The sequence below is a fragment of the Micromys minutus genome (assembly GCF_963924665.1).
Source record: "Micromys minutus genome assembly, chromosome: 13".
In the NCBI taxonomy this organism is placed as follows: domain Eukaryota; kingdom Metazoa; phylum Chordata; class Mammalia; order Rodentia; family Muridae; genus Micromys; species Micromys minutus.
The window spans coordinates 16593584-16618666 of record NC_137982.1 but is presented as its reverse complement, the minus strand read 5'-3'; the positions used below and the strand labels follow the sequence as shown (position 1 = coordinate 16618666).

The following is a 25083-nucleotide window of genomic DNA, read 5'->3' as shown; positions in this document are numbered from 1 at the left end:
CACAAACCACAGTCACATTTAAACAGGGACACTCATGTCTGCAGGGCATTTTCTTGATTAATGATTGATGTGGTTGGTGAGTAGTGCCCAGCCCTGGTCTTGTGCTTCTGGTTTGTGTGAGAACAAGTTGAGCAAGTCTTAATAACAAGCCAGTGAATATAGTTGCATCATGCTCCCTACTTCTGTAGCTGCTTTAAGTGTCTGTCTTCTTTTCCCATGAGGATAGCCCAGAAGTATACTTCAAATAAACTCTTTTCTCCTCAAGTTGCTTTTAGTCAGAGTGGTTTATCACATCAACTGTAAGCAAAACATAAAACATTTCACCAACTTTTTGAATTATAAATTTAAAGATTAGATAAAAATCTAATTAACTAAAATGCTATTAATCTAATAAAAATAATTTTGTATAATTCTCCAATTTGGTTAAACTTTTGTAATTACTATGCTTTCAAGATGCAAGGTGTGTGTGTGTGTGTGTGTGTGTGTGTGTGTGTGTATAAGTCATTATATGTAACACAAAGCTATCCATTAGTATTCTGGACCAAGAAGCCGATCCCTATGAGGAATACCATCCATCATTCCATGATCATTATTTACTTCAGCTGCTTTTATTCTGTTTCCATTATTTTGTAAATTTTGTTTTCATTGCAAATATTTCACAGGATAATAATTGCTGCCTGATGCTAGCGGCATAAGCATTTCTTTTTACCTTTTTCTTTATTTAAACATCTTGTCATATTTTTCATTAAAAATTGAGATGTTGCTGTGGCCATACTTCAGGAGATTCTGCAATTTGGTCTATATAATTCAGAATGCAGTGCAGAGGTAGTACTAAGTGAGCTTAAAGTACAGAGTATATTGAAAGAAACTGTAAGAGAATTGTGCAGTAGCTAGATTATCCTCTTTGTCTTATAGGAAGTAAAAACATTTAGAAAATCAAAAATGAAGGAAAAGTGAATGAATGAAATGAATATATACTATGAAATTCAAATGTTCGAATATGTAGATAGACTAGAGAAACAAATCACCAATGTAGAGTTTATATAACTCTTGCAAAAGCCACACGTTTGGTTCCCAGAACCCATCTTGAACAGCTTACAATCACCTCCAATGCCAGCTCAATGGAATCCAATACCATCAACTGATATCTGTGGGAACTGTATTCATGTGCCCAAATCCACAAACAGGTACACAAATATACATAATTAAAATTAAAACATTACCTAAATAGAAAGAGTAGAGAAATAAGCAAACATTGCTGTGGTGGTTTGAATGGAAATGGCCTCCATAGACAAATGTCAATAGGGAGTGGCACTCTTAAGAAGTGTGGCCTTATTGGAGTGGATATGGCTTTGTTAAAAAAAAAGTGTGTCACTAGGGAAGGACTTTGAAGTCTCACCTTCTCAAACCAGAATTAGCATGGCATTGTTCCTTCCTGTGGGTTAGAATTGCCCATGGATCAGGATATACAACATTTAGCTACTTGCAAGCACTATGCTTCCTACCATGGTAACAGTAAACTTATGAAGTATAAGCCACTCCCAATTAAACGTTTTCTTTGTAAGAGTTTCCATGATTGTGGTGTTCATTCACAGAAATAGAAACCCTAACTAACTCAGTTGCTAACAAATATTAAACACCATTGTTACTTGGGGCAATATAAATATATATATGGTTTCATAAATTATTATGAAGATTAAAATTAAAGTTCAATGAAAAGTAAGGAAATTATTTCCTCTCTAATACTATAGATCATGTATGTATGCAGGCTGCTTGTTCTTCTTGTTGCTGTTTGATTGGTGATTTTTTTAACTTTATTTTAAAAAACAAAGATAAAAGAAAAAATTTTAAACATTTTTGCATAAATGTATACAAATACATTTTTGTCAGTGCTTGGCTTTTTTTTTTTCTTTTTTTTTTAGGTTTGATACTCTGCATTAAGGTCTTACTAGTTACAATGAGCATAAAGTACATGTAAAACAGGGTGTAATCCAGAATTAGTCAATGTTTTCTTGGTGTGTAGGATTGAGCATAATGTTTTTGATTGGTGATTTTTTTGTTGTTATAATATTTTTCTTTGCTTTTCTTTTGTTTATTCTGTTTTGTTTTTGTGTTGTTTGGTTTTGTAGCAACTCAAATAGCTAGAGTCATCATAGATGAAGGGGCCTTAGTTGAGGTAATGCCTTCATGAGACCCAGCTGTAAAGCATTTTCTCAATTTGTGATCAACTTGGAAAGATCCAGTTTGTGGTGGGCAGTACCACTTCTGGATTAGTGGTCCTGGGTTCTATAAGAAGACAGGCTGCACAAGACATGTGAAGCAAACTAATAAATTGCTCCCCTTAATCATGTTTACACCAGGTCCTGCCTGGGTTAATTTCCTATCCTGACTTCTTTTAATAATATACAGTAATATGGAAGTATAAGCCAAATAGACCCTTTTCTCATCAACTTGACCTTTGGAATGCGGTTTCATCACAGCAATAGAAACCCTAACTAAGACAGCACATGTTTTCTTTTATTTCTTTGCTTTTTTTAAAGACAAGATTTCTCTGTGTATCCCTAGCTGTCCTGAACTTTATTCTGTAGACCAGAGTGGTCTCAAACTCAGAGGGCAGTCTGACTCTGCCTCCCAAGTGCTGAGATAAAAGGGTGTTCCACCATGCCAGGTTAACCATGTGTTTTTTAAATACACTTAGCAAGTTATCAAAAAGTAGTATAATATGGATCAGGTAGATATATCTCAGAGCTTGTAATAAAGACAAATGAAAGGTGAGATCATTTACTGATGTGATATAAGGCACTTATGCATTTCTTCATTCATTAAACCAATATTTTAGATTGAATCACTTAGCTATAAATAAAATTTTTATTTACATTTATTTACTTAATTCTCTTTCTTTGTGTGTGTGTGTGTGTGTGTTTGTGTGTGTGTTTGTGTGTGTGTGTGTGTGTGTATGTGTGCAGGTTTGTGCCACAGCAACTAAGTAGAGTTCAAAACACCATTTATCAAGAGTTCTCTCCTTCCAATATGTGGCATATGTAGATTGAAGTTATATGATCAGTTTTGCCAGCAATTAGCTTCATCCATTGAGCCAACCTCTCAGCCCCAACAAGTTTTGAATCCTAGGCAAACACTGGTAGATAAATGTTTAAAAACATATATAGCTTGTATGTATGACTAAAATAAAGGGATTGGAATAATTATCAATTATTCTATTCAAGAATTTGGCTACATAAAGGAAATGTATTTACTTACAACTGTCTGACATTTATAGCTGCAGAGTAGAAATAGTCTAGGTGCATATTAACAAATAAACAATATTGTATGAACTTGAGTTTCTTTTCTTTCCTCCAAGCATTGATTTGACCCGTAAGTTTACTTTCCTCTTCATTCTTTATGTGTTTTCTCTCATGAGTCCTCTGGAATTGAATGGGATGAAAGTTGTCATTAATGTTTGTTTTGAAGAAGTGAAGAATTGGCTTATCAATTACAATCACTAATTACTGTTAACCTAGGCTCTATTTATAGCATCAGTCATGGTGGTTCATAACCCACCATAACTGCAGTTCTAGGCTATTCAATAGTGTTTCCATGGTACACACACTCAGACACACACACACACACACACACACACACACACACACATACACACACAAACACACACACTGCAATCAAATGTGATCATAAAATAATATAAAGTTTGAATATATATATATGTGTGTGTGTGTGTGTGTCACACTGCAATCAAATGTGATCATAAAATAATATAAAGTTTGAATATATATATATATGTGTGTGTGTGTGTGTGTGTGTGTGTGTGTGTGTGTGTGTATGTGTGTTTGTATAGGATTGATTGCAAACCCTCTGCCTTAAGGAGTTATAACTCATATGTGGGGTGCAAAAGCTCATTGTCTCATAATACTTCTACTGGGTCAATGATTCATAGACAGCAAAATGTGGGCTTTAAAGAGGAGTTTCATTGTACACAGAGTTTTACATAAACAAGAATAAATCGGTTTTCTCATGTAGCCAGGTGTTAGCAAGAGACTTAAGAGGGAAATCCACAAAGACTGAGGTAATTTGTACTGAAACTGGCTAATTCACTAAGTATATAAACGATAAGCTGATAAAAGGGTTGTACACTCTGTTTATAATCCTCTGGCTGAAATGGAGAGAATTATGTACTCTTCATATATTGCTTGTTCAATTAAGGGAATAGTGATACTCTGATGCACCAGGTTTGTCTGTCTTGTGGAGTCATTTGTTGACCCATCTGCTGGATGCCTGCCTTGGCTGACGTTTTAGGCATCCCTTGGCTGGATCTACTAGCCACAAATTAAATGATCCATTCTTGTTTTTTGTTTTATGTGTTTTTTTCCATGAGAAGTTGGTAGTTTGTCATAGGCTTTTTTCCCCCCTCTGTATAGATAGTTTAACTCTTATTACAGTTTTCTTTCTGTGGCTCTAGATTTTTGTTCTTTTTTTTTTCATTTATTTATTTGTCTTATGGTGGTCTTAAAAGTCTTCTTTCTATAACAAACAGGTGCCTTTTATTTTATAAGCCCCCTTGCTGACAGTTTAGTGTGTCCTGATCTTCTTCACCAGAAAAAAAGACTATATAAAAGGCCAGTTGCCTTACATTTTTCTTTCAGGTCTTCTTTGAAGACAGCCAGCCTGTCTACTGACATTGACTCTTATTTTCCTTTTAAAGGATACATTTTGTTAGCTCAGATCCAGATTCAAGCCCTTTTATTTCTCAATCCATATGTTTCCCACTTAAAATTTTAACTTTGAAATTTCTTTTAACTCCAGTGCTGACTTTTGTTTCCGTGGGTCATTTTTCTTCTACAGCTCTGTGTTCTAACTTGTGCAGTAAGTGGAGGAGCTACGCTGGATATTAATCTCATGTCTAAGTTTTCTGTGTTGACGACTATGTAAATGGCTGTCATTTATGTCTTGCGTTGCTACTTATTTAATTTAAAAGTTACAGATATAGTTCTTCATCTGCTTTCATCATTAAAATACAGACTGAATAGTCAGCTGTTTGCTAATCTTCTTATTAATTTTGTCCTTATTTTGCTGCTTTTTTATAAAAAGGCTTTCTGTGGATACAGTGTTCTTATTAGATGCCTATGAAGGCTTTTGAATGATAAACTGATAAAGGATATTGTCTCTGCTATCACATTTACACATAAGTTACATGTGTACTTTGACGGTCTCTCATATTTCTCAATGATTATGTGGTTCTAAAACAAGTTTACTTTTGGTTAATTTAATTTGGTAGTTAGGCATTCGCCAGCTACATGGATATATAAAATAATATATATTCTCCTTGTCATAACAATTATAAGATGTTAATATTACAGTTTGTGGCCAGTAATCCAAATTCAGAATACAATAACACCTATGGTTTATCGAACAGTATACTATCGTGTCCTGACTTCTCTATCCTATATAATGCATTTTAATCTTTATTCCATTGAAAGCTCAGATAAAAATTATCAGTTTCAATGGCACAATTGGATTTTAATGCTTATATATCTAAGCACAAAATCATAAACAATATTTGGAAATATATATGGAAGCCTATCTATGAAACTATATTGTTGTAGCCACTACTGCTAGATCTTTCTCTTCCATTTAATATGAGATAGAATAAGCAATTTTCTATTGATGTGTAAGGCTCCAAAGTATTGTATTTTTATAAATTATAATCTAGGTGTGAAAGTAAAATGAGTATACAAAATAGCTCTGGTACTTTATATTTAAGTGGATGACAGGATTTTAACTGTGTTCTCTCCTGGTAAAAAGACTAAATTGGGTAATAAAAGGGTCTTCATTGTAATGACTTTGTCCTTATTTACAACCAGGTCTCTGATGTTATCCAGAAGTTCTACGTGTATTTTCATAAAATGAGATTTTTTTTAAACGACTTTATTTGGCAAAACAAAGATAAATGTAAAGATTTTAAACATTTTTTGCTTAAAATTATACATTTTTGTCAGTACTGTTTTTTTAGACATTAAAATAAATTTTACATAAAACCAAGTGAATATGTTTTTTAGTCAGTACTTGATTTTTTTCAAGGGCTTGACAGTATGCATTGAAAACCTACTAGTTGCAATAAGCGTAAAGTACATGCAAAACAAAACGCAACATGGAAATAGTCAAAGTCTTCTTGTTTTGTGAATATATGTATATTTTTTGTTTTCTTTATTTCTTGGACTTCATACAGTCTGTGAGTTGTTTCTGGGGGAGTGCAAGCCTCTGGGGTTAGCATCCCACTATCAGTGACTGCATATTATGTCTGTTCTTTTGTGACTGGGTTATCTCACTCAGGATGATTTTTAAGCACTGAGTATCTCTTGAGGATTATTGAACTAGAAACTACAGTGTGCTGTGTAAACTGTTTCTTGATGTGTCAACTGTAATGAATCAGTGGGAAGTATGTTCTTCTGTCCAGATAATAACTGAAATTATTTTCTGATCACAGACTTAGTGAGAATGTTGTTCTCTTTAGAATAAGAAAACAAATGAAATGAAAGAAAGAGGTGGGGGAAGCATCATTTGGCGGGACTGGATCATATGATAGTAGAGAATGATAAGGTTTCATTGGTAGGGATCAGTCCATAGTATAGTTCAAGTCTATAGCCAGCCCTGAAGCATATGCACACCTCTCTAGAGAACTAAATTTCTTTTCTTAATGGTTTCTATTCATTGGAGGAGATCAAACACATAATAGAGGGTAAACAGTTTAACGTGGTTCTATAGATTTGAGTATGAATGACATATATAAATCTACTATGAAAGTATCATGTAATATTTCACTGAATGATGGTATACTTTTATCCTGTGAACTAGTTAAGTTGACACACAAAATGAATCACAATACAGATACCTACTCAATAGTCTTTAAGATACGTTGGGTCACATAAATAGAAGATTTATTCAGCTAGTTTATCCTTTGAGTAGGGGAAGGATACTGATTTGAGTTAATTTTATATCCAACCCCTTTGCTGAAGTTGTGTATCAGCTGTAGAAGTTCTCTTGTGGATTATTTGGGGAGGGGGGTTTATGTATACTATCATATCATTTACAAATAGTGATATGTTCACTTCCTCTTTTCCAATTTGTATTCCTTTGTTCTCCATTTGTTGTCTAATTGCCCTGGGTAGAACTTCAATTACTATATAAAATAGACAGAGGGAAAGTGGGCAGCCTTTTCTAGTCCCTGATTTTAGTGAGATTTCTTCAAGTTTCACTCAATTTCGTTTGATGTTGGGTATTGGCTTGCTGTATATTGCTTTTATTGTGTTTAGGTATGGACCTTGAATTCCTGATCTCTCCAGGCCTTTTAACATGAAGACATGTTGTATTTTGTCAAAGACTTTTGCACATCATCTAAGGAGATGATCATGTGTGTTTTTCTTTGAGTTTGTTTATATAGTAGATTACATTGATAGATTTCTGCATCTCAAAATTTTAACTTCTGTATGTTCCTGTCCAAAAAGACAAAAAATTGAAACAGAGCCTGAAGAAAAGGTCATCCAGTGACCTTCCTGCCTAGGGATCTATCCCATCTGCAGAACCAAACCCCACACTGTTGCTGATGCAAAGAAGCCTTTGCTAATAGGAGCCTGATGTGACTGTTCCCCCGAAAGGTTCTACTAGCACCTGACCAATACAGATGCATGTAGTTACAGTCAACCATCTGACTGAGCCTAGGGACTCCAGTGGATAAACTAGGGGAAGGACTGAAGAAGCTTAAGGCGATTGCAACTCCATAAGAAGAACATTATCAAAAAGAGCTCCCAGAAACTAAACTACCAAACAAAGGGTATACATAAACAGAGCCAGGACTCGAGATGTAGCAGAGGATGGCCTTATCTGAAATCAGTGGAAGGCAGTAAGTCTTGATGCCCCAGCATAGGGAGATGGTAGAGGGCTGAGGCAGGAGTGGGTAAATGGGTGTGGGAACACATCATAGAGACAAAAAGATGGGGGAGAGAAGGATAAGTTAGGGAGTTGGTAGAGGGGTAACTGGAAATGGGATGCCATTTGAAATACATAAAAATAAAATTATAAATAAAAACAGAAGATTTACATGAAAGCAAAGCTTTGGATTCCAAAAATTAAATCAGTGTTTGCATAGAAACATGTGTATGCTACTTGCGTGTTACTCTACCATGTGATTGCAGAGCCTTTTTGGGGATACTGTTTGCAATGTATCCGTCACATTTCTCCATATCTCAAAAGAAAGCCTTATATTAGTTCACTTTCAATGTTGAAAGCACAATGGCCTGCATACAACAGTTAGTGAAAATAAATTTATTCAACTCATGGTTCTGAAAGTCTAAGATCAAGAACCTACATCTCCTGGAAGCCTTCTTGCTGATTTCACAGGTCCCAAGAAGAGGAACTCGGAGTGTAGAGACAAAGGGATATAAGCATAGATACTCGCCATCTATTCTTTCTCCTTAGGAAAGCATGTCTATTTGTTCATATGATTCAATTCTAATGCCCTTATCTAAGTCTAATGACTTTCCAAGGATTTGATCCTAATAGTCTAACAACTGACTTTCACTTTCTTCTTTTTTACCTCTTTTTAAAAAATGGATATTCTCTGTATTTACATTTCAAGTATTATCCCCTTTCTGCCAATCCCATTCCATCCCCTCCTATTGCCTCCATGAAGGTGCTTCCTCTCCCAACCTCCCTCTTCCACCTCAGTGCCTTACACTGGGAAAATGAGTCTTTGTTGAATCAAAGTCCTATCCTTCCACTGATGCCAGAGAATCCTGTCCTCTGCTGCATATGGACCTGGAGCCATGGGTCTCTCCTTGCAAATTCACTGGTTGGTGTTTTAGTCCCTGGGAGCTGCGGTGGATTTGGTTAGTTGATAATTTTGTTCTTCCCATGAGATTACAGACCCTTTCAGCTCCTTCAGTCATTTTTCTAGTTCCTTCATTGGGGTACCTGTGTTCAGTCTGATGGTTAGCTGCAAGCATCCTTCTTTGTAACAGTATGACTCTGACAGAGCCTCTGAGGAGGCATCCATATCAGGCTCCTGCCAGTAAGCACTACTTGACATCAGCAATAGTGCTTGGACTTAGTGGCTGCATATGGAATGGATCCCCAGGTGAGACTTTCCCTTTCACTTGATTCACTCCCATCAATATCCAACTATCAACACTAGAAAAAAATCAAATTGTAACACCAATTTGTTGTGTTTTATTCTGACAGATTCCACTAAGAGTTTTTATTCATTCATTCATTTTTAATGTTTATTTATTGATTTTTAATTTTGATTTATTGATTGATCATCCCATAGTTTTGCATCCCAAATAATATCTCACTTCCTGGTTACCCCTTCACCAACCTTTTCATCCATCATCTGCCTTCCTCTCTCCCTTTTGCCTGTATGAGGATTTTCCCTCACCCACACATTCTTTCTTCCGCCACTGATCCAGCATCCCACTAGCTGAGGCATTAAATCTCCACAGGACCAATGGCCTCCCCTCCCATAGCTATCAGGCAAGGTCATCCTCTGTTACATATGTATCTGGAGCTATGGATGCCTCCAGGTGCACTTCTTGTTTGGTGGTCTAGTCCCTGGGAGCACTGGGTGGTCCGATCAGCCTCTGTTGTTCTTCCTATGGCATTGTGATCTCCATCCTCCTTCCAGTCCTTCAGCCAGAATCTCCACTAGGGTCCCTGAGCTCAGTCTAATAGTTGGATCTAAGCATTCACATCTGCATTGTTCAGTTGCTGACCAGACCGCCTAAGGATCTGCCACACCAGGTTCCTCTTAGTAAATGTCTCTTGGCCATGGCAACCATTTCTCGTTTGGTGCCTGCAGATATGATGGATACCCAGTTAAGACAGTCCCCAGATGGCCTTTCCTTCCATCTCTGTTTCATTTTTTGTTCTTCCTTTGGACAGGAATATTTCTGGGTTAAAAATCTTTAGCTGGCTGAGTAGCCGCATTCCTCGTTTTATATAAAAAAGAGAATATTATAAAATTCATAGTTACTGCCCTCCCACCATGTGCTTACAAGAGACATGCTTATAGTATAGCACAACTAAGCTGGCTGAGGTACACAAGAAGCTCATATATACCATAAACAAGACAAAGGCAAGTGTCTTCACTCTTCTCTCAAATTTGCTTATTACAGCATGTTACACTATCTAACTCAGTGAACCATTACCCATGCTGAGGAAAGTGATCCTGAAATAAATGACAAGCTCGACAGCAATGCATTTATAATGGCATTTCCTGAGCCATCCTAAAATGTCTAGGGCAATTTAAAAAACATTAATATTGTAGAAATTGTAAATAATTTGAGCAGTTATATAATATATAAAATTATACCAATTGTGTATATATGGTATCCAACTTTTTACTGAGCATTCAATAATATACATAGCTGTCTGTCTACATATAAAAATGAATGTTATATGACACCTGAAGAAGCTATTGGCACAGCTGTAGAAGAACAGGTTCTGTCTTTACTTTCTATCTCCTGTACAATATTAACGATAATGGTAACATCAGGAGTAATGGAACGTGGACTTTTGGAGCTCTATCTAGTATTCCAATAAAGGATCTACTAGGCTAGATCTTTCATCTATATAGCTTTCTTACATTTCAATAAGTCTCAGGTATACTGGAGTGAGGACTACAGTTTTTCTTCTGGTAGTTAGTTGTCATGAACATTCATTGATTACAAATCAAATAATTATGTTCAGAGAATTCATATTGGTGTAAGTACATACCATCTAGATACTTTTGAATACAGAACTGAAATGTCCATAAGACACTCCCTGTGTCCTAATTAATAATTTTATTTAAGTAGGGATAAAAAATATGACAGCAAAGTGATTCCTTTAACAACACATATTTATTGCAAACTAATGAATTGTTGATTAGGCATTTTACCAATAAGAGAAAATCTCAGATTTCCCTTTTAGAGCCAGCTAAGGAACTGGAGAGCTGACTCTGCCAATAGGAGTACTTTGTGCATTAGCAGCAGTTCTCTTCTCATTTACAGCAAGCACGTGATGACTTACAACCATCCAAAATCCTCCTTTCAAGGAGGCAGGCCTTATCTTCTGATCTTTAAGTGCACTGGGCACTCATGTAACACTCACATAATTCTAGGCAAAACTTTCATATTGAAAAAATAAAAGTAAATTAACGCATAAAACAAGTAGCAAATCTTTCATTTTCTTCACATTAGTTTTTAGATAATTTCTTTCTCTTGCTTATATTTTAAAATTCATCTCCAAAGTACTAATTCTTGAAAGCATGATTAAAAACACCAACTTTACAAAACCAGTCTAGTCTAAGAGTCGTTTAGGCTACTAACAGTATTGCCCAATAAGCACCAATTAAAAAGTTCTGATACTAACTTCAGTTTTAGTTAGGGTTTCATTGCTGTGAAGGGACAACATGACGAAGGTAACAAGTAAAACATTTAATATGGGGCTGAATTACAGTTTCAGAGGTTCAATCCAAAGCATGACAGATATCCAGTCAAACATGGTACTGGATGAGCCAAATGTTTTACATCGTGATTCAAAGGCAGCCAGGAGGATGGTCTGTATATCTTTGTTCAGTCTTTACCATATATTTGAGACCTCAAAGCCATGCCACACAATACCACACTTCCTCTAACAAGGCCACACCTCCTTCACTAGGGTCACACCTCTTAATATTGCTAGTTCCCATAGGCTGAGCATATTCAAATAGCTACAATTGAAAAACATTGTCCCTACCTTTTACTCTGAAGTAGTGTCTGTCTTTGATGATAAGGTATGCTTCTTATATGTAGCAGAAGGTCAGATCTTTTCATCCACTTTGTTAGTCTGAGTCTTTGAGTGGAAGGGGTGAATTGAGTCCACCAAAATTAAGATATGTCAATGACTAATAAATCTTAATCCCTGTTATTTTCTTATTGGTAGTGGTAGTTATTGTGTTTATGTGTGTATATGTGTGTGTGTGTGTGTGTGTGTGTGTGTGTGTGTGTGTGTGTGTGTGTGTGTGTACGACCAGACTTTCCTTCTTTTGGTTTGCCAGTATAAAATCATTTATTTCCTGTGCATTTCTGGATGTAGTAAACATCCTTGGGTTGTTGTTTTTATTCTAATACCTTCTGTAGGGCTGGATTTGTAAATAGATAGTGCTTAAATTTGACTTTTCATGGGATAACTTGTCTTTTCTATGCTGACTGAAGTTTGTACTGAGTATGGTAGACTTGGCTGAAATCTGTAGATCTCTTAGTATCTGAAAGTCATGTGTCTCACACCTTCTGGTTTTTAGAGTCTCCACTGAGAATAATACTTATTGGTCTATCTTTACATGTTACTTGACTATCATCCTTGTATCTTTTAGTATTCTTCCTTTTGTCTGTAAATTTAGTGTTTTGATTACTATGTGGCAAAGGGCCTTCCTTTATTTGGTTCAATCTACTTAGTGTCCTGGAAGCTCTTTTTCCCTTTATTGGCATCTCCTTCTTTAGGTTAGGAAAAATCTTTTTTTTGTTTATATTTTTTTGAAGATACTTTTTGGACCTCCGAGTTTTTTTGTTTGTTTATTTCTAATATTCTTAGGTTTGTTTTTTTTCATAGTTTCCCAGATTTTGTAGATATTTTGCGTTAGCAACCTTTTATATTCAATATTTTTTGACTGATGTTTCAATTTTTTATATTATATTCAACGCTTGACATTCTTTTTGTCCATCTCTTGCATTTTGTTGGTGAGGTTTTCATCTGTGACTCTTGTCTACTTACCTAGATTTTTCATCTCCAGGAGTTTCTCAGCTTGGGTTTTGGATTTAGTTAGTTAGTTAGTTAGTTAGTTAGTTAGGTTAGGTTAGGTTAGGTTAGGTTAGTTCAGTTTAGTATTTATTTATTTTTTTGCCTCTGTTTCCATTTTTCACAATTTTATTCATTTCCTTCACCTATTTGTCCTTTTGTGGGTTTCTTTAAGATATTTATTCAGTTCCTTTTTAAGGGCTTCTATTATTTTATTAAAATTGGTTTTAAGGCTATTTTCTTGTGCTTTAGCTATGTTGGAAAATTCAGGGCTTGCTGTAGTATGTAGCTGGGCTCTTATGGTGTCAGGTTGCCCTGGCTCTTGTTAACTGTGTTCTTATGCTGGCTGACCTCTAGGCACAGGGTTTACAGTAGTTATTCATTTAAATGATGATTTCTGACTTTGTATTTGCTGGATAGACATGTTTCCCTTGGTTCCAGTGTCTTCTCTGGTGTTTTTGACTGGACTGTTCATAATTCTGGTGACCAGCAACTCTTCAGTCCTCAGGGCCAAAAGAAAGTCTTTGCTATTGTTTTGGTAGCTTCTATTACCTCTGAGATCTTTGTGTGCTACTGTTGCCTCTGAAATTCTGGGGTTCTTGTAATTTGCATGGTTTCTGGGTCCTGGTTACTGGTATGACCTCCAGGCTTCTTAATATAGGCATGCTTTCTAGGACTCCAGGTACTATGTGGTTTCTGGAGTTCCTAGTACTTACTTGGTTTCTTCTGCAGCAGGAGTCTTCTGCTGATTTTGTGAGCCTGAAGTTTCTAATACCTGCATGGCCTCTCATAGAGGAGGGAGTCTTCTGCTGTTGTTGCAGTTTTGTATATCATTATTATCTTAATAGGCTAAATAAGGAAAAGCCTATAATATCAACTATTAGCAATAAAGCATAATTTATACAGAATTTGCTACATACTAGACATTATTTAAGTCATATTCTCAAAAATAATGAATGAATGAAGGAATAAATAAATAAAAAGAACTTCACCCATATAATCCTTTAATCCTCAAAACATGTTGTGAAGTAAGCATTGTCCTGTGTTTATATTTAAGTATTAGGGCATTGTAGAAAATAGCAGTTAAGTAGCTTCCTTGGTTCTGTGACTAGATGGTAATGGACAATGTGGTTCCCTACCATAACCCTAATCACTTATAAATTATAGTTCAACTTTCAAAACTAAAATGAAATGATTGGGCAGCAGTTCCTTTTGAATTGTGCTTCTTTGAATTCAATTCCTTCTTATTATCAGCAGCATATATTCCTGAATGATAATATATACTATTTTTAAATGAAGAAGGTCACTGGTAAAGCATAAGAAAATGTTACTTAGTTAAGAGTTTTACAAGATAAAAATGTAAGGCACCTAGGCCATTCATATATGTATTTTTCTTTTTCCATGATAAATAGATAATAATTAGCATGCTATAAGAAGTTGTTCCAGCTCAGGCAGTACAGAGATCCCTGCCTTAGCTCAAATATGACCTCTGTGCAAGCCTCATAGTTGGTTGACTCCAGTTTATGACCCCGGGGCAGGAGCAGTAGCTGTTTACCCAGGGTTATAACCTAAGATCAGTAAGGCACTATTATTGCTCCCTCTCTTTAGATAGATTTACAGTGCAAGCAAAGACATTTCTATTTATAGAGTTATAGTAACTTCTCCTTGTGACAAAAAAAAAGTTATAAGTCATGGAGCCACAGTAAAAATTTTAAAACTAGAAGATTTTTCCATCTTGACTGTTTTTACAGAAATTGATTCCGAATAAAATATAATTTTAAAATTCATCTATAAAACTTGATAAATGGAAAAGAACAAACAGCTCTTCTCTATTATATTAGAATGGGCAATTGCTCAGACAAACTAAACATCAATGAAGTATGGACAGAATTAAACATTCTTCTAAGCACAGGTGCAATTTACCTGTGAAGTTATTCTGCTGTTCGGAAGTATCTTGGGTGGTAAACCATAAGCACATGAGTTTGCTTTGAAATGCTGACTTTCTTTTCTCTAAAACTGAACGTTTGGATCATATAAGCCGTTAAGTCTCTTAACAGTATTTCTAATACATTAGTTCATGTCCTTTAGAGAAATCTACAGAGGGTTCTTAAACTGGACAATACATTCAGCACCCTTCATACTCAGTGGATTTTTTTTTAAAAGAGAGAGTGAGCACGTGAAGTTGAAGATGAAAAATGGTAAGGGGATAGTACAGGAATTAAGAGGAGGAAATAGAAGTGGCTTTCAATAGAACACATAAGAAATGTATGAAATCCTTAACAGAATGGGTCAAATACACAGAAGTATTGCAGATGCTCTTTGAAATTTCTGTTCATACTTACACACTCATAATTTTAAGGCTTTTATTCTCTTGTAATTTGTATATTGTGTTATTCTATAGACCACTTTCTTGATTACAGCATTCTGGTGTTAAAATAGCATATATATGGTTTGAGAACATGCACGACATTATAATCTCTATCCTTTGCATGACAATGTATTCAAAACAAAATTGAAAAATGTTTCTATATGAAAAAGATCACAATATAAAGATCTTGGATTAAAGTTTGTTTTCTTTTCTGATTATTCGCTTCCTTTTCTTTCTTTCTTTCATTTGTTCTTTCTTTGTGATACTTAATTAAATAGATCAGTGGTAGTGAAAACTTATTTAACTTTAATTATATGGTGAGTTTCTTTCTTGCTCTTACACTTTTATAGATCTGGATAACGTAGAAGGTATTGCAGTAGACTGGATTGGAAATAACCTTTATTGGACCAATGATGGTCACAGAAAAACCATTAACGTGGCCAGGCTGGAAAAGGCTTCTCAGAGCCGGAAAACTCTGCTGGAGGGAGAAATGTCTCATCCAAGAGCAATTGTGGTAGATCCAGCCAATGGGTATGTAAGCCTGCTTCTGTCGTTTCCTGTTATATATATATATATATATATATATATATATATATATATATATATATATATATATATTAGCAGTGACAAATTTATTTAGATTCACATGAATTGGTAAATTTCCATGGGAAGAGAAAATTGAAAGAAGTTTCTTATTCAGTGAGTTCCCTTCCTAAAAAAAATTTTAGCTAAAAAGAGGAAAATATGTTAAAGTAGGAAAATAAGCAATATTGGTACATTTGTATAGAGGATATGCTAGGGAAAAGGTTTAAGATAAGTTCTGTGTAAACAACCTGACTCTAGGGCACACCATCATTCTGTCAGAGACACTATTGCTTAGACTTTTAAGCTGATCATATTTTAGGTATTGAGAACATATCATACATTTTGTACATTTTCTGTGAACTACGTATTTTTAAATTAGTTACTATGTTCCCATGTATAATGGTCCTTTGAATGGTTGATGTTCATCCTCTTTCCTTGAATGAAGAAATAAGTAATCATGGATCCCATTCCCTTCAATTGCAGACAGAATGGTTAGATGTTAAACCCAGACGATCTTTCTGCAGAGAGTTTTTCTATTCCTTTATATGAATCTACCGTGATTTTAAGCTCATTTATGTTTCCATCTGGGAATATAACTTTATAGTTTGTGCTACTTGGTCAGAATGAAATATTTTATGGAACAATTTGATTTTTTCTTCAGACCTAGGCAGGAACATAAAATCATATTTATATAATATTAAAGAAATGTGAAAATACCTAACAGAAATTTAACATTAAATGAATAGATTGCGTAGTTTTGGCTTCTGATTTCTGTGTGAATGTGTCCTTCCACACCAAGAGAATATGATCACAAATGCATATTCTTTTGATCCAATGCATACATTAAAAATGAATAGGGTATGAGATGTCCATTGTAAGCTGAGATCAATGAAGTGCAGCTTCTAGAACTCTATGATTTGAGAATAACTTCAAATACAAGCATAGTACATCTTCCTGGGGAGTAGTTGTATCACTGTAGGCATTTTCAACAGAATTAACTTTACTTTAGTTCTGACATTTTCATGTTTGCTTTCGTAATCATCTGTGATTAGTGAAATTTCCATTTCATATTATCCAATTCTTCTTAAGTCATTTTTTTTTTTTTTTTTGTGTGGAGATGAAGTGTTAAGAGAAAAGAAGACCATAACAGAGCTTGCTGTTTTATCTTCAGTGTGAATATAGGTTTGGAGTTAGCATGTTCACCTTCATTTTAAAGAGCCCAATCTTAGTTCTGTCTGAAATCTGGCTCAGAAAACATAGGGAACAGCCATGTAAGTCTGAAACAATTTGGTCCAATGATTTTATTAAAAGCATGCTTAGTAATAAAAGGAAGCATTAACCCCAAAAATTCTTTCCAATATTTGGAACTTTATGTACATGTTCTCAGAATAAAAACTTTATGTTTTCTACTGCATTCTAACACTTCTAGCCTTTCAAAGTACAGAGGGGGTACTCATTACTTATTGCAAAGATATACTTCATCAAAAGTATCAGACAACTAAGGGATCAATAGAGTGTAAATTATTTTTTAGTTAAAATCCATTCAACTTATAAATATCAATAGAAACATGGAGAATAATTGCCTCCTAGAAACTTGTGACTTTTTGTGAATAATGTATACTCACACAATTAAAAGTCAAATAAAGATACTTGGACATCTGTGTTACCGCTGTTCTATTCACAACAGCAACAAAATGGAACCAGTGTAGATGTCTTTCAACAGATGAATAGATAATGAATATAAAATATAGACAAAATGCAATTGTATTTAAACATAAAGATGAATAAAATTATAAAGTTTTGGGAAAATAGGTAGATCTAGAAAATATATGAAGGTGACTCAGAAGGACAAATGTTTCCTGTTCTCAGATGTGCTCCCTTGCATTATGTGCATATGTGTGCATGCACATAAGTAGAGGTATGTGCAGGTATAGTCTAGACCATTAGCATGAAGCCCATGGCAGAAAACAGAGGCACCGATGAAAGGTGGTCCAAAGGAAAATTGTGACATATAGACCAAAAAGAAGATACTCTGTGATGCAGGTATCCAATGGTGGAAGTGCAGAAAGCCGTTTGAAAAGAAGTCAGGCAGAGTTAGCAATAACAAATTGTGTCTGAAAATATAAAACTGAAGCGTAATGTGTATGTTATGTTTTTCAAATAAGAGAAAGTCAACAAAAACAAAAAAAAATTGAGTGAAGTACAGGGCAGGGGCATCAGAAAGAGCAGACAGAAAAGGAATCTAGAACCATAATACTGTCAGTGTGTCAATGGCTTTGGACTCATTTCATTAACATACTCATTGTAAGGGTTTCAGAATAAACCTTTCAGAGTTGCATATTAGAAAGTGTTTTGAATTTTAGCATGAGTAATGACAGTGAAGTGGTCCCTACAACAGGAAACACTGAAGGGTTAAGCTGGAGACAATTTGGTAACAGAATAAACTGCAAAAAACACAGGCTGAACACCCACCAAATCCTGGGCTTGTCTGCAAATCTCCACCATGAAAATCTCAACCCTGGAACCTTTCCCCAGCAGAGTTAGCCACCTGTTTGTGGCTCTGCCAATGAATCTGTTGTGTGAGGTTTGTTGTAAACTGTAACTTTGTACTATCCCTTTGGCCCAGACTGCCAGAATACCTTTCCTTCAAAGCTGTACACTTCCATTGTAGAAACCCTTTTCCTTGTAGTAGTCTCAAATACACATTGTCTCTACTAAACCAGCATCACCAGGGTATGTGGGGGGAGTTTCCAGAAAAATAAATGGATCATTATATTAAGCAAAATAAGCCAAACTCAGACAAATATCATATGATCTCTTATATATATAGAATCTAGAATGTGTGTGTGTGTAGATCTTGAAATAAAAACGAAATGTTTTTTTTTTCTGTTATATTGTTTTTGTAAAAAATAATCTTAAGTACTGGGTCAGTTCCCAGCATTCTTTATTTAAACAGTGCCAAAGCCCATGTGGCTTACACTGGAAAAACATACTGGGTGGTGAGAAAATGAAGAATACCAGACAGAAATCTGGGAGCAGGTGGGCTGTGTGCTCTGATGAAGCCACACCCACAAAACCACAGGGTGTTCCTTACACACAGCTCAGCAGGAAGGGGTTATCTAGTCCCTGTAGGTGGTCTTTCTGGATAGAGTGCCTGGCTGTAAACATGGCATTGAGAAAGCTGCAGTTTTGGTACATACTGGTCAATAAGCACTTGTAGTTGACCAGAGAAGAAGGTTTCGACAATTCGAAGCCATATGGAAAAAAGCTTTGCCAATTTCCCAGAGGTTCGAGGCTTTCATCCTTTTCAAGTTTGTGTTCTTATTTACAATACACTTTCTCTCATGACAGTACTGACTGCCTGATTCATTCAATCCCTGCAGAACAGCATTTATAAATACTATTCTTGGAATTTCAAGCCTGTGACTCATGTATGTTTGAAAATGCATATGTATGATCAACAGGAAATGTGAGAAAATTAATCCTGTTTCAATAATGTGCAATATAGTAAGGAATAAGAATAAAACTGCTTTAACTAAGGGAATGTAATGATTTTTGAAAAAGCCACTGATGATGAAATATCATGTAGTTCATTTTATGAAGCGGATTTATATAAATGAAACTAAGCATTTGTGCACAACATGTAATTAGAGAAACTACTATTTCTTTTGCGACAGTTCCTATGTTGTCATGATGATCAAAGCCCTTGTATGGAATGCAGAATACACTACCATCCAACTTTCTTTCACATTAATCCTCCATTTCAACAGGCAATCAAAAATAATTGTCAACTGTTAAAAAATTTGATAAAAGCTTAATTGCTATAAAATAGTAGGGGATATATTTTCAACTTCCACTTACCAGTGAATTTGAACACTGTTAGAATTCTTAGTTTGGATTCAGAATTGTCCCAAACTATGCCAGAAATTCTTCAAGCTTCCCACAAGGGAAAGAAAGACATCAGGGGGCTTAGATAAGCATTGGTCCTTTACAGAGCTGTGTCTGGGTGCCAAAAAAAAAAAAAAAAAAGGAAAAGAAAGAAACAGTTTAATTAATAACTCAGGAACTTTCACAAGACCCTCAAACAACACATACAGTGCATTCCAACCTCATTCCTGAGGGAATTAGACCATTAGCTCCAGGCCCACTCCCCCACTGTTGCAGTTTACACAAGACATTCCTTTATAAAGGCAGGTGTTTTGTTGGAGGTAGAGATTAAAAGCTAAAAATCTCAAGGTCAGTCAACCTGCTGTTCTTAAACATTTGTGCAGCTAAATCATCCTTTGTGGATGTGGGACAGTACTAAACAGCAATAAAGCATAGATAATTTGCATTAGCAAGACAACTCGAGTCTGGCTAAATAAAGCCAATTTGACTGTGACCTTTAGAACAAAGGCAATCCAGTGGCCCATCTAAAAATAAAAACACTAATTCCCATCTGAAATTCAGTAAAGTCTGGAGTAGATCATTAACTATTCTCATGGCAGCTGCCATCTTTTTAACCTCTCAGTCACGTTATGCATTTTATGGAACAATGTTTAAAAGTAATGCTACATAAAAATTATCAGGGTTCTAAGAAAATAAATTTTGGGTGCTTACCACTGTTTTCCATAATCTGTTAGGCAAGCCTTGGTTGGCTGCAGGTAGGCTTTTGGTGGTAGCCTGGGGAAGGGCAGCTGGTAGTAGGATTCCTGGAGCTTCTACAAGGTTGTTAGTGGCCTTGGCTTTCCTGGCTTCCATGAGCTAACTGGTTCAGAAAGATAACTTTAGATACAACGTATCAGCAAGCTACTGACTACTGACATATGGAAGCACCAAATCTGAGGGGGTTCTGCTATATGGTGCCTACTAGAGATAACGAAATAGTCTCTTGTTTCTCATGTCCTAGTTGGATGTATTGGACAGACTGGAAGGAAGATAAAATAGATGACAGTGTTGGAAGGATTGAGAAGGCTTGGATGGATGGCGTCAATCGACAAATTTTTGTGACTTCAAAGATGCTGTGGCCAAATGGCCTAACACTGGACTTTCACACCAGCACATTATATTGGTGTGATGCCTACTATGATCATATTGAGAAAATATTCTTGAATGGAACCCACAGAAAGGTAAGAGACAGGGGCTGCTGTTTGTAACCCGCAGGCTTCCTCTTCCACAGAGCCTTGTTGTGCTGTGTTAAAAATACTTTCATGTTTATTTTTACCCCTCTGAGGTGGCTGCCAATAGTCTCTGTGGGGCGGCTGAAGGAGAACGAGCATTAAGCTGTACATCTGGCACGGGCCTCTGGGAGGCCAGACCCAGCTCACTGCAGTTTGCCAGGATTTGTGGATTTTTTAAAAGAAGACCTCCTAATAGCAGGGCTGATTTTACAGTGCAGCCTTTCTACATTATTGATGGATTTTCTGTGACCAAGCAACCCTTCTCTATTTAAATATGTTCCATATTTGCAGCTGAGATTTAGACAAAGTAATTACACTGCATTCATTTGAGTAAAGAATTTTGCAATACCGAACCTGAGAAGCATTGTAGGAATGGGCTACATTTCAAGGCGATTGGTACAAATAAATATGACCTTCCTTCCTTAGCTTTAATTACTGTAAAATGCCCTGGCATTTGGTGGATAATGCTGACAAGAGTGTAGTTGAGAGTAAGACACAAGGCCTAGTGATAAAATCATCATCTTGTTTCTTCGTCTTTACTCACTTATAACCTAGAGGCCCAGGGAATGACTTCAACTACAATGTAAAGCGTGAAGAAAGTAAATTAGACATTTCCAAATGTGTCCCTAAGTTTCTTTCTGGATCTGAGTCCTGAATGGCTCATTTTAACCACTGCTAATTCTTTTTGAGAAACAAATTGTACTTTAACCGGTTCAGTCATTGGTTATCACGGATGATATCAACCAATTCTATCAGATAAATAAATATGATTGGTATGTTTTATGATGTCATATGTTTCATATCTATGAATTAAATATATGTACTTCCTCTGAAGATGTTAGTATGTACACAATATATATGTGCATAAAACATTTCAAATACATTTTGTGTGAGAAAGTGTATGCCTGTGTATACATACAATGTGTATAATTTCATTCTCATCACATTTTAAGATCTGCTGTACCTCAATATTTCATTATAAATTTAACTAGAAGATTCTATTAAAATTAGCACAGTTTCAATTTTTATAAATATCGATTGATTGAGATTAAAGTATTTGCTTTCCTATAGCATGCAGAAGAATTTTATAAGTGTTATAAGGTAAAAATAGAAACCATATTAGGTCTCTAGTGTAATTACTATTTATCAATTTATTGTACAAGATGACTTGACTATTCTCCTGACTCCTACACTTCAACAACAAATAGAAGGGAATAGAAAAATAATACAATAGCATAATCAAATTAAACCTCATTAGCAAAGCTTATCTATGTAAAACTAAACAGAGCCATTCAAACATTTCATTTCATATGATTATTAGACAAACAGCATGTGTGTGTAAGTGTGCATATGTGTGAGATTTTATGAGTGTGTGTTTGTATGTAGTAATTATTTAGATTAACATTCATCCAAGGGAATAATGAATATCACACAAAGTGGAGAGGGAGAAATAAATTGCTATGTTAAAATTCTATTCTTTGTCATATCTGCAGTGGCATTTATGAGAAAATTTTTGAACATATGATGAATTTAGTGTTCCCTTCAAATAGCATTCAAAAATAATAAAAATGAGCTCTCAGTGTAAAAATCTCATTTGTAAATCTACTCTGATAACGTATGAGTTAAGACTGTAGTTAGGCTGTCCTCTGGTATGGTTACATGTATATTACTTATTTAAATACTTATATTTGGAATGGTAGTCTTGATTGTTTTGTAGTATGTTTTACATTCATTTCATATTTTACAGATTGTATACAGTGGGAAAGAGTTGAACCATCCTTTTGGACTGTCACATCATGGAAATTATGTATTCTGGACAGATTACATGAATGGTTCAATTTTTCAACTAGATTTGGTGACCAGTGAGGTGACGTTGCTGAGGCATGAAAGAGCACCTCTCTTCGGGCTTCAGATTTATGATCCACGAAAACAACAAGGTATTAAAAACTCAAAACAAAAATGTCAAAATATTACATGTAATAATACTTCACTAAAGCAACACAAAGTCCCATTTTGACAGTGTTAATGGTTTTATGATAATCATTGCCTACTCACTCTTAAAACATTCAAATCCTAGTGCTTACTAATATAAAGATATATCTCTTTATTTATTCACTGTACATCTGAAATCTACCCCTCTCTCCTCCCAGCCCCTCTCTTCTACATCTCCTCTCCCACTTCTCTCTTCTCTTCTCCTCTGAGAAGGGGGAACCTTGCCACTTATCACCACACCCTGGCACATCAGGTCTTTGTAAGACAAGATTCATCCTCTCCCAATGAGGCCAAAAAAGCATCCCAGGTAGGGGAACAGAATCCACAGTCAAAGAACAGATTCAGGTACAGACGCTGTTCCAGCTTTTGGAGACCCATATGAAGACCAAGCTATACATCTGCTACTTATATGATGGGGAGCCTAGACCTAGTCCATGCTTGCTCTTTGGTTGATGGTTCCATCTCTTGAAAACACCCAAGGGTCCAGGTCAGTTGACACAGTTGATCTTCTTGTGAAGTGCCTATTCTCCTCAGGTTTCCTCAGTTCTTACCCAACTCTTCCACAAGACTCTGCTAGCTCTATCAAATGTTTAGCTGTTGTTCTCTGTATTGGCTTTCCATTGGATGCTGGGTGAACCCCCTCAGAGGACAGTTATGCTAGGATTCTGTCTGCAAAAGTAGCTGGGTATCAGTAATAGTGTGAGAGAATGGTTTTGCCCATGAGATAGGTTTCAATTTCAGGTATTGGTTGGACATTCCCTCAGTCTCTGCTCTACCTTTGTTGCTACACATCTTATAAGAAGGGTTTGAAGTTTTGGTTGCTGCAGAATCTGTCCATTGGAGGTCCTGCCTAGTTGCAGGAGGTGCCTACTTCAGGCTCCATATTCTCCACTGTTAGAGTCTCGGCTACAGTTATCCCCATAGACTTGCTGGGCTCTCCTCCCCAATTCCATGTCTCTGGCAAATCCAAGAAATGCCCCTTGTCTTCCTGCACACTCTTAATTTGTTCTCTGTTCCCTGTTCTCTCTACACCTGATCCCTATGCCATTTCCCTTCTCCATCCCCTCTTCAATTAGTTTCCTCCATCCATTTGCCTCCTATGACTATTTTATTTCCACTTTTAAGGGAAATTTAAGCATCCTTGCTTGGACTTTGGTTCTTACTTAGCTTATTTGGATCTGTGAATTATAGCATTGGTATCCAGAACTTTCCAGCTAATATCCACTTATAAGTGAAAACATACCATGAATGTCTTTGGGGGTCTAGATTGCCTTACTTAGGATGATATTGTCCAGATCTAAACATTTTTATCTAAAATAGTAGCCAAGGTGAAGAACTTATGAAAATTTAGTTCAAGATAAATCATTTTCCAAACAGTTTCATTCTTTTAGAAATGTAATTTGTTATTTAAAAACAGTCATCAAGGAGTAATGAATGCCAGAAGAAAAACTTTCTTACTCTCACGAAAGAAGAACTTGAATAATTGAGAAAAAAAAAAAAAGAGGGATTACACATACAGACTTTATTGGCAGCTCTGCTGTAGCACTGTCTAATTAGGCTCCATACATAGCTAAATAATGTGTCACAATAAAGTGGAACAACCTACACAATAGTCACATCTTATTAAAATCAGATAATATTGTTATATTTTATCTGCATGTGCTATTAATATTTATTATTTCACCACGATTATCATAACCCATAATTTCGATACTAAGCACTGAACACCATTCAGTAAACTATGTTGTAGACATTTTATGAGTTTTAAATAGTTGTTGGTCCTTTTTAATGTAGATATCCTAATAAATATTTAATAACCATACATTCCAATAAATTTAGAATGAATAAATTGCAGCCTTAATTTTCTGATACATATGTTGTCAGAAGAGATTCCTGTAGCAACAGGGTTTTGGAAGCTATTCACAGGAAGGTAGTTACCTGAAACAGTACATCTCATCCTGGAGCCTCAGTTTTCCTGATTTATGAAAGGTTCTATATCAACAAACAAATGAAGTGCAGAAATTTCTCTTCTTCCTCCCTCCACCTGCCTTCTCCCTCCTCTCCTGTACCTCAGGAATGAACACTGGCTTTTTGTCTTAGACTAGAGCTCTCTTACACTGCCCCTGGTTCCTTCCTCCTCTTTAGAAACTGCAGCTCTTA

General features: G+C 35.7%; 1 protein-coding gene across 1 annotated transcript in view; it reads left to right on the top strand.

Moving 5' to 3' along the window:
* LRP1B (LDL receptor related protein 1B) overlaps window positions 1–25083 on the top strand; it is a gene marked incomplete at both ends in the record, with an annotated part of 1929155 nt that overhangs the window by 1110933 nt on the left and 793139 nt on the right. Inside the window, 3 exons of the mRNA XM_080928219.1 lie at window positions 15538–15718; window positions 20661–20880; window positions 22679–22868. Coding sequence (XP_080784345.1) covers window positions 15538–15718; window positions 20661–20880; window positions 22679–22868 — 591 coding nt within the window. The remainder of the gene's footprint in view (window positions 1–15537; window positions 15719–20660; window positions 20881–22678; window positions 22869–25083) is intronic.